Source organism: Limulus polyphemus, unplaced genomic scaffold, assembly GCF_000517525.1.
Source record: "Limulus polyphemus unplaced genomic scaffold, Limulus_polyphemus-2.1.2 Scaffold1049, whole genome shotgun sequence".
Taxonomy (NCBI): Eukaryota; Metazoa; Arthropoda; class Merostomata; order Xiphosura; family Limulidae; genus Limulus; species Limulus polyphemus.
The window spans coordinates 29775-39358 of NW_013666659.1; the positions used below are offsets into that span (position 1 = coordinate 29775).

Consider the following 9584-nt stretch of genomic DNA (forward strand, 5'->3'; position numbering starts at 1 on the left):
TATATATATATATATATATATATATATATATATAAAAAAACTGGCGACAACAATACTAACGTTAAATACTGGGGTAACGTATTCTATCGTTGGGTGGTGTCAGAAATTTGACAATTTATTATATTATTATTTTTTTCGCCAATTGTCAAAATAAAAAAGGCTTTTACTTATATTTCTTAATATTATAAATCTATGCTATGTTGTTCTTTTGCTTAGGATTCTTCTACAGTAGGTGTCTGTGACTTGTTAGCGATAAATTCAACGTTGAATAAACAACACGCACTTTACTTGTTTTCAAAATAATATATATATATATTCGGGACAAGTTAACGTATGTACAATAAATTATTCAACACTATAGGTATTATGGACATATAATAAATACTGTATATGTAGTTTTTCTCCTTCATGCTAAATATTCACTTAGACCTGTTCCATTACTTTAGAACTTCAGTTGACAAGCCGAACTGTCTTCTCTATTTCTATCGCACTAGTATTATCTGTAATCCACTAACATTTACAGTTGTGGCGCGAGTTATCGTAATTGTTTGGTCTTCTTTCTTTTGAAGACCCTCTGTTCCTTTTGTCAAAGTGCACTCAGGCAGATTCAGTAACTTTAGAACTACGCTATGACCAAATAAAATTGTTTTTCTTATAATCCTTTCTACTGGTAGTTTCACTCTAACATATTAACCGTTAGGCCTATCACTTCTACGGTAGTTATCTTCACACCAGCTTTATTCTCTTTTGCTGTATTCTGCTTCTGTCTGTCTGCTGCTTCCTCCTCGTCTCACGCTATTTATATCTTTTTTTACCTAATTGTATGTCTGCCTCTATATTATCGACGTCAATATATTGCATGTGACGTTTGATATTCTCAACATCAATGACTTATTAACAAAACTTTCTACAATAATCTGCTTTTAACTCTTTTTCTTTAATCAAAAACAAAACAATAATAAAACATTCACTCGCAAAACAAAATTAATCAATAATATCTGAACGAAACAGTCTTTTATATCATGACAGGTGTTTATGTAAATTATTTTGTGAAATTAATGTGAATTAATATATATATATATCCTTTGTAACAATTGTTACAGGCTACTATCATTTGTACACAGTTGTAGGCCTTAGTTCATATATAAAGTTTTTACATTCAACAGAACAACTTACTAGTATATAAATAAATACACTTGTATGATTGCACAGCTAATAGATCGAGTAACTGAATATATGCGTTAACTAACATTGATCTTTACTAGCTTTTGAACTGAATGTTTCACTGATTCTTGTATGTATAATGTATTCTTGTTTCTTTCTATATTTTTGCAATTATATAGAACATTCTAGGTATTCTCTAGAAACAACTTAAATAAGTTATTGAAAATATAACCGGATGTGTAAACTTGTATGAGTGTTAGTCATATCGTGATATAAGACTATATTCATTTAGATAAGTGTTTGATTAGGGCCTATAGAGGGACCGAAAGCTCGCTGAAATTATACAGTTTATCGTGAAAAGAGTCCTGATGTTTTGTTTAACAGTTGTGTCGCGTGCAGTCATGTTAACCCATCATCAACGGTATAAGGATATGAAAACTTATGTTACTAATGAGCAGTTTTGTTTAAATCGGTGTCATAGTTGAATTTATATAACCTATATCTTGGGTAGTCGTAATTGTTTTTAGGCTTCGTTTATCTGGTGTCCTTCTAAGATGAAGTTTTCTGAACTTAGTGTTTGAGACTGATTTTGTATATATATTCTAGGTTTTCCTTCTTCCTGGTCGGATTCCACACTCCCCCCAGCGTCAGGCTAACACCATTGGATTTGTGGCAGAAAGGGATCGTAAACCTGAAGAACTGGACTGCCTCAGGTATCCAAGATTTGAAAAGTTGTTATAGAAAACATAGTTATGTAAATAGTTTATTGTTAGGAAGGATGGACAATTTTTGTAGAAGTTGAAAGAATTATTACTTTTTTTACCATAGAAACAAATAGAATTAACATGTTAAATGTCATTTATAAGGATTCTTGTTTGTGGATTTAAACAACTAACATCGAATTTTCCCAAATTCATACCAAACTAGATATCACCATATTAATTATATAAAATGCATAGTATTAATATTTGATGTTATACACACAAAGTAAATTTTTAAATAAAGTTCAATAAGATATGTGTCCCTATATATGTTTTTTCTAATCAGTAATTCGAATATGTTACTACATGTTTAGTGAACTAAGAGCTGTTTCTCCCCATTGTAAAACTCCTCATCACAGTTCGTTGATTGAAGGCCACCGAACTAAGAGCTGCTTCTCCTCATCACAGTTCATTGATTGAAGGCCATCAAAGTAAGAGCTGTTTCTCCCCATTGTGAAACTCCTCATCACAGTTCATTGATTGAAGGCCACCGAACTAAGAGCTGTTTCTCCCCATTGTGAAACTCCTCATCACAGTTCGTTGATTGAAGGCCACCGAACTAAGAGCTGTTTCTCCTCATCACAGTTCGTTGATTGAAGGCCACCGAACTAAGAGCTGTTTCTCCTCATCACAGTTCATTGATTGAAGGCCATCAAACTAAGAGCTGTTTCTCCCCCATTGTGAAACTCCTCATCACAGTTCATTGATTGAAGGCCACCGAACTAAGAGCTGTTTCTTCTCATTGTGAAACTCCTCATCACAGTTCGTTGATTGAAGGCCACCGAACTAAGAGCTGTTTTCCCCATTGTGAAACTGCTCATCACAGTTCGTTGATTGAAGGCCACCGAACTAAGAGCTGTTTCTTTTCATTCTGAAACTCCTCATCACAGTTCATTGATTGAAGGCCACCAAACTAAGAGCTGTTTCTCCTCATTGGGAAACTCGTCATCACAGTTCATTGATTGAAGGCCACCAAGATCTCTTCATGGGTTCTGGGAAGGTATTATTATGAGGGTGTTCCCTCCCTCCCAAACAATAACGAAGAAAGCTGGCGTACAATATATTACATTCACCAGGCTTTGTAGTATACCAATCATCCAGTTAGGGAACTGTTTTATGGTGTGTGGTTATTGCAATCGCTAAACAAAATGGTAGTTTCAGTGATAAAAACAATATATTAACTTATACAGTATCTAAAGCATCACAGATTACAATATTTATTCGAAAAACAAAAATGAGAAATCCCATGATCGGAATGTTTTAGCCCATCAAGGACATTTTTTCAGTTTGCCCCTGACAAAGAAAGGTAGACCTTTTCCCATCAAGGACATTTTTTCAGTTTGCCCCTGACAAAGAAAGGTCCACCTTTCCCATCAAGGACATTTTTTCAGTTTGCCCCTGACAAAGAAAGGTAGACCTTTTCCCATCAAGGACATTTTTTCAGTTTGCCCCTGACAAAGAAAGGTCCACCTTTAAAACTTTCTCAATTCTTCGGGAAATAGGGTTTGTTATTTTTCATTGATTTTTGTTAACTTGGGATATTCTCTATGTTGTTTAACATCATGTACAATATTTATTTGCTATTTTATAATTACATGCCATCTTCCAATGTGTTTATAATGCTGTAGCCTACTAGCCCATTGCTTTGAAATTAATTTGCGTTTGTATATATCTTTATCTTAAGGTTCTGTAGCAGTAATCACAATCGACACTAATTTGTATTTTGTTTCCTTCTTGGGATTGCTAGGACTCAAAATGCCACTACCTTCAGATATTCATATTATTGCCACCGTGTTATCCTCAGATTTACTCATTTTCCTTTCCAGTAACCAGGTGGGAGCTGCTGAATGACAAGAGGTTTCTACAGATCTTTTTACGGAGCAAAAATCTGAATAATCTTAACCTTGACTATGTGTGCGTGTGCGCGCGCGCGCGTATGAAACAAAGAAAGAGACTGGACACAAATTTAAGCTCGGTGAAATAGTCTTTACTCACACAGAAACACAAAGCTTAAAGGGCAGTGTACTTTGTGTTACCTTTACTGGAGAGTTCTTGGATTCATATTTTAATCTATATCTCTGTCCGTTATATAATTATCCTCGTCCTTTCTGTTTCAGATTAAGAAAATATGGCATTACATACAAAAACAACAATGTCCAGGCGTTACCCACGTGGCCAATGGTCACTGTCACTTTAAAACAAGAGAATGTTGAATTCCTAGGGTTTAACCTCCTTGACCGACTTTCTTTATCAAGAACACTTGTAATATACACAGAAGTTTTAAAAAATGAATAATATATATTCACCAGTGTCTTCTATAGCGAAGATCCCATTGATTTACGATTAGTAGCAAGACAAAAAAGTACAACTATGTACGTAGCAGCTCCTTCCGAGCATTGAAGAAGAGCATTATGGTGAAGTACAGAACAGGAGTATATGTTTAGCGGCTACATTGCTTCAATAAAATGTACTGAATGCCTAGGGTACAATATGTAAGAAAATAGTTGTGGAAGAATAACTACAAAACAAAATATATGCTAAGACTAATAACTCATTTTAAGTTTTATATGGTAAAATGATTATGATCCAACCTGCTCAGAACAGTAACTGTTAAATAAGTCTGTTTTGCTTAAGTCACTTGCAATTCTTTAAATCAGCTGGAATGAAATGTTTTTGTAATCCAAGCACAGAGTATATAGCTGTATGAGTATCGCATATGACATCAGGTACACGTACATAAACAAGTTAAAGTAATGTGCATTTATTTTATTTGAAATATGAAACATGATTAGTGTTTTATATAGAGTATTTTCTAACTATATGTTTTATTTCATTTCTATGAATTACCTCGAAAAGTAAAAGGTTTTCAATTAAATATAAACTAGTATTTATAGTGACGTCATTAGTAAGTTATGCAACTTAATACTATCGACGGTTCGAATCTTTGTTCTATAATGTGTTCTGAATATTCGAATGTCAAAACATATTCTTCCTTATAGCCCTAGCAATAAGCATTTTGTGAAGAACTGAGAAAAAACAAGACAATTGTACGAATCACAAGTACATAATTTATTTGTGAAACGTACAATTGTCTTGTTGTTCCGCAGTACGATAATTATAGAGTTTCACCGAGTCCCAACGGCTTCAAGTATCAAGCATATATTGTGAAGAATTGAGTATTCTGTAATGTTTATAAAATTGAATACGACGAAAGAATTAAGAGCCTTTGCATTTTGTAGAAACGTTTTGCTAGTTTGTACACATGCTAAGAAGAATTTATACTTTTAAAAAATGACTTTAAAATTTTTTTTAACACTTTGGTTGAGTTGCTTTAGAAACACTGAAAAACTTCAATGTGTTTGTGTTATGTTCAGTACTTTTACACTATTGTAAAGTGTTTAGTGATTGTAAAATGTGTCATATGACCCACATCCAGAGAAGTAGGATACCAATATATTGTAGAAATCTCCACTACTATGTATTATTACTATAGTATCCTACAATAGTGTACTACAAGGTAGTATGAATGTAGTGATGTGTATACTCAAATGTATTTTTATACATTAGGTTATGTATATGTATATTATATCCTAAAATATACTTTACTACAATGTATTACGATATTTGCCGACCCAGTAAGCAAGAAACTAAGTCTTCAGTACAGGTAATTTAATTCGGAAATCTTCAACATGTTCAACAAACCCACATCCACAATTTTTGGATTATAAACCTGATGTTTTTCGGGGTTTTTTTTTTCTATAATTTAATTCTCGATTACTTTTTGTTCTTAAACTTTGATAATAAAACTTAGGAGCAAATCGAAAAATCATACAATCGATGATAAATGAAAAGAAAAGACAATAGTGAAAGACTTAAAAGCATCAGTTGCAGTTGGCTTTTTTTTTCTGTATGTATGGTACGTTGATTAGGGTACTGAACTCACAATCTGAGGGTTGCGGGTTCGAATCCCGTCCTCGAACATGATCGCCCTTTCAGATATGGGGATGTTTTGTACTGACGGTCAATCATACTATTCCTTGGTAAATAGTGGAGCCCGAGAGTTGGTGGTGGGTGGTGTTGACTAGCTGCCTTCCATCTAGTCTATTACTTCAAAACTATGGTCGACTAGTGCAGATAGTCCTCGAGTAGTTTTGTGTGCAATTCAAAATAAACCAGCAAATCATTAGTGTTTTATGAATAACTAACCATTGTCAATGAAAGACAGTCGTAAACAGTTCTAATTTTAATACACGTATACAGACTTCGTTTTAAGTGTTAAATTAATAAGTATGTTTTCTGTCTTACAAATATTGTAGTGTGTTTTATTTGAGTAACAATAAGCTTGTCGTCTTAGGTATTTTGTAGACAACACTACAGAAGTATTGTTTGAACGATGGTTCTACTGTGAAGATTTGGGAAGGCAATTAGCACCCATCATTCAAGAATATATTGAATCACAGCAGTACAAAACTGGACTACCTGTTCCTGGTAAGTGAATGTATTCATGGCTTACTGAACAAAATAGACATCGTGCGATTTTTAACCAAACTCTTGTATTTTGAATCTAGAGTATTATCATCTGTATTGTAATAAAGCTGTCTAATTGTGACGCACAGTAATAGCATCAGACATTTAGCCCCTGAAGTTATATAATAATAAGTACATTGTTGTATCTTCAACACTAGAACGCGCACTCATCTTAGCCGAAGATACGTGCTAACATGGGGATTGCAAAATGGCGTCCAAAACAGGCAACGAAGCAAAGTCTACTAAACTGAATATACCAATAAAGCAGAAGGTTTATCAGTCTTATAGGTTGTTTGAACAGTTGGATAATTAACGAAATATTACCGCAGGTAGATTTATACATTTTAAAGGTTTACTTACTTAATACTAACTTTATATGTAGTAAGTGAAATTTGCTGTTGTACAATACAATAAATTATATATATACATATTTGAAATGTGTATACAAAGCAAAAACTAAACGAAATGAAAGAATCAGCAATAAAAATAAGATCCTTTTCCCGCAATGCTATTATTAACGTCTTCAGAATGTTACGTATTGTGAATTTGAAATAGTCCAAAGCCGATATTTTAGTTAGTTTACACTATTTGCCAACAAGATTGACACACACCATCTTCGTTTTTCACACAAATACATTTTAATATATATACAACAGTACAATTTACAACAACAATTATTACAAATAGTTATCACAAGCAAAGTTTTATAAAACAAAATAAGTTACAAACAACACAAAATCTTCTTTCTAGTCCAGAGTCTCCTTGATATCCAGCGAGTTAACTTTAAGTCGATGTACGTACAATTGCCGAGAAGCTAGCTAGCTTTGTCAGACACTGAATTGTTGGACCGTCGAAGTAAGATGATATTTTCATAAAACCACTTATGTCCGATGAGAATTCAGTAATACTTTCGGAAAGATATTAACGTCCGATGAGAATCCACTGGCGTTCAAAATTTATAACTGTTTATAAATTTATAACAAAGCAGTTTTTCTCTATGTTTATTTACATATTTAGAACTATTAAATATTACCCTTACTTTACTGGATTTGTGGTGTTGAATATGATATAGAGTTTTAACTTTTTGCAGACGACCAACTGTAGGCAATGGCTAATTTAGGGATGGCTAGTGCAGATAGCCCTCATTTACCTTTGCGCGAAATTCAAAACAAACCAAACCAGGAAGTCAAATCTTTTCATGTAGGTTAATTTACTCTAATCCTGCCTGAAATAATTTCAATTTTAGTGTAGGCTGGTAGAGATCCTGATGAGTAATAAAATATAATCGGCTATATGCGCACCCTGCGCTTGGTATTGCTGACACACAAAAATATAGCTAATAAAAAGAAATAAAAGGCCTCGTATATTAATTTACTTTAATCCTGCCTAAGAGAATTTCAAGTGCCGCAGCTATTAAGGATTCACTCTTGTTTATTTTAGGTTACGAGATAGCTAACCACAAGTAATATTTTGTGCTATTACAAATAAAACATGGTAACAACAAAACAGTCAATTCCTCTATATACTAGCGAGTTTAAGATGTTTCTATTTTTTATTCCTTTAAAAAAACCAAAAAAAAACCATCATACATTCTTTTTATGCCAGTTCAACAAATATGAAGTTTCTTGAAACGGGCAACTTCACGATTATTGATTAGAGTCTGTTGCTATCGTAACACTTTCTTGCCATCTAGAAATTTATTAAGTAAATAAATTTCATAATTATTATGATGTCCCCCAGTGGCACAGCGGTATATCTGTGGACTTACAACACTAGAATCCATGTTTCGACACCCGTGGTAGGCAGAGCACAGATAGCCCATTGTGTAGCTTTGTGCTTAATTACAAACAAACAAAAATTATTATGATAAGATGATGCATTATCTGCCATCTAGTGAGAGTTTGTAAAATTAGATTTACAATGTAAACAGTCCATAATATGTGTTACTGCTTCTATGATTTCTATTTATAAAAACTGGCAGTTATGTATTTATAACAATAGACCATTATCTGGTCTGTGGTGCATAGATTAAAATTTTAGTTAAATGTAAGTTCCTCTGCCAAAAAAAAAGCATTGTATTCTAAATATCATGATTTTCAAAACAAGATATTTTGAAAAATGACAGCTGTTTTACAATTATAGAATGATTCACAAAAACATTTGCCAAATATGGCTGTACAGTAAGCCGTTTTGAAATGATCATAGAAATTCATTCATGTTGTTTTTTTCTACAAAATTCTAAAGCAGTTAATGCTCTATCAAAATATATAAAGTACTTAAAGCTGTTTTGCAAATAGTTGTTACGACAGTGGAAGTCGCGCGACGCTGGGAGCACATGCTGGAGTTCTAGAAAGATCGAGGAACCTGTCAAACGTCCTAGCATCTGCTAGACATGTGCTCTTATAGTATATAAGCCGGCAAATAAAGTGATAATTTCATAATTGCAGACAGACAGAGACAGACAATTGAGTCAAGCACGGTACTGACCTTAAGTAAAGTGCATGAATCGTTGTGAATTATAGCGTGTGTTTAAGTTAAAGTTACTGTGGAAATTAAGTGTATTGCAAAGGTTTATTTAAGAAAGAACTTGTATCACTAAAGTTTCATCGGAAATAATTTCTATGGAAAATTAACAAACGAATGATCAGAGATGTAACAATATTATTAATTTCACCATAGATAATAATAAAAAGTACTCAGAGACTTTAACTTTTAATTATCTTCAGATTGAAGAGTTTTGTCTAGAGCAGAATTGTAATCCTCAAAAGAATGGTAGATAAATATAACAGAACCAGTATAAAAGCCCGTCCAAAATGATAGAAAACTATTGAATGATTAACAAAAAATTATAGAATTTAACTAAAATGAATTTGCCTGTACTCCCAAAATGTACCTACTCTTCACTTATTTCATCATTCTTGAAATAATTCTTATATCGCTGAAGTTTCTGGGAAAGAATTTCTACGGAAAATTAACAAACAAACAGAGACATAACAAATTGGAAACGAGAAGTGCCAAATCAAACTACAGCTTAGCAGATTTGATGGCAGCAATACAAGAACAGCAAAAGAAACAAGAAGTACGAGAAAAGGAACAGAAAGAGTGAATACAGCAGTGGCAAGAAAACCTGCA

General features: G+C 33.1%; 1 protein-coding gene across 3 annotated transcripts in view; it reads left to right on the forward strand.

Moving 5' to 3' along the window:
* Positions 1-9584, forward strand: part of LOC106461868 (3-hydroxyanthranilate 3,4-dioxygenase-like) — a 27506-nt gene that overhangs the window by 2028 nt on the left and 15894 nt on the right. For all 3 annotated transcript variants that reach the window (XM_022388943.1, XM_022388942.1, XM_013921731.2), the window contains exons 3-4: positions 1771-1877; positions 6280-6413. In XM_022388943.1, coding sequence (XP_022244651.1) covers positions 1771-1877; positions 6280-6413 — 241 coding nt within the window. The remainder of the gene's footprint in view (positions 1-1770; positions 1878-6279; positions 6414-9584) is intronic.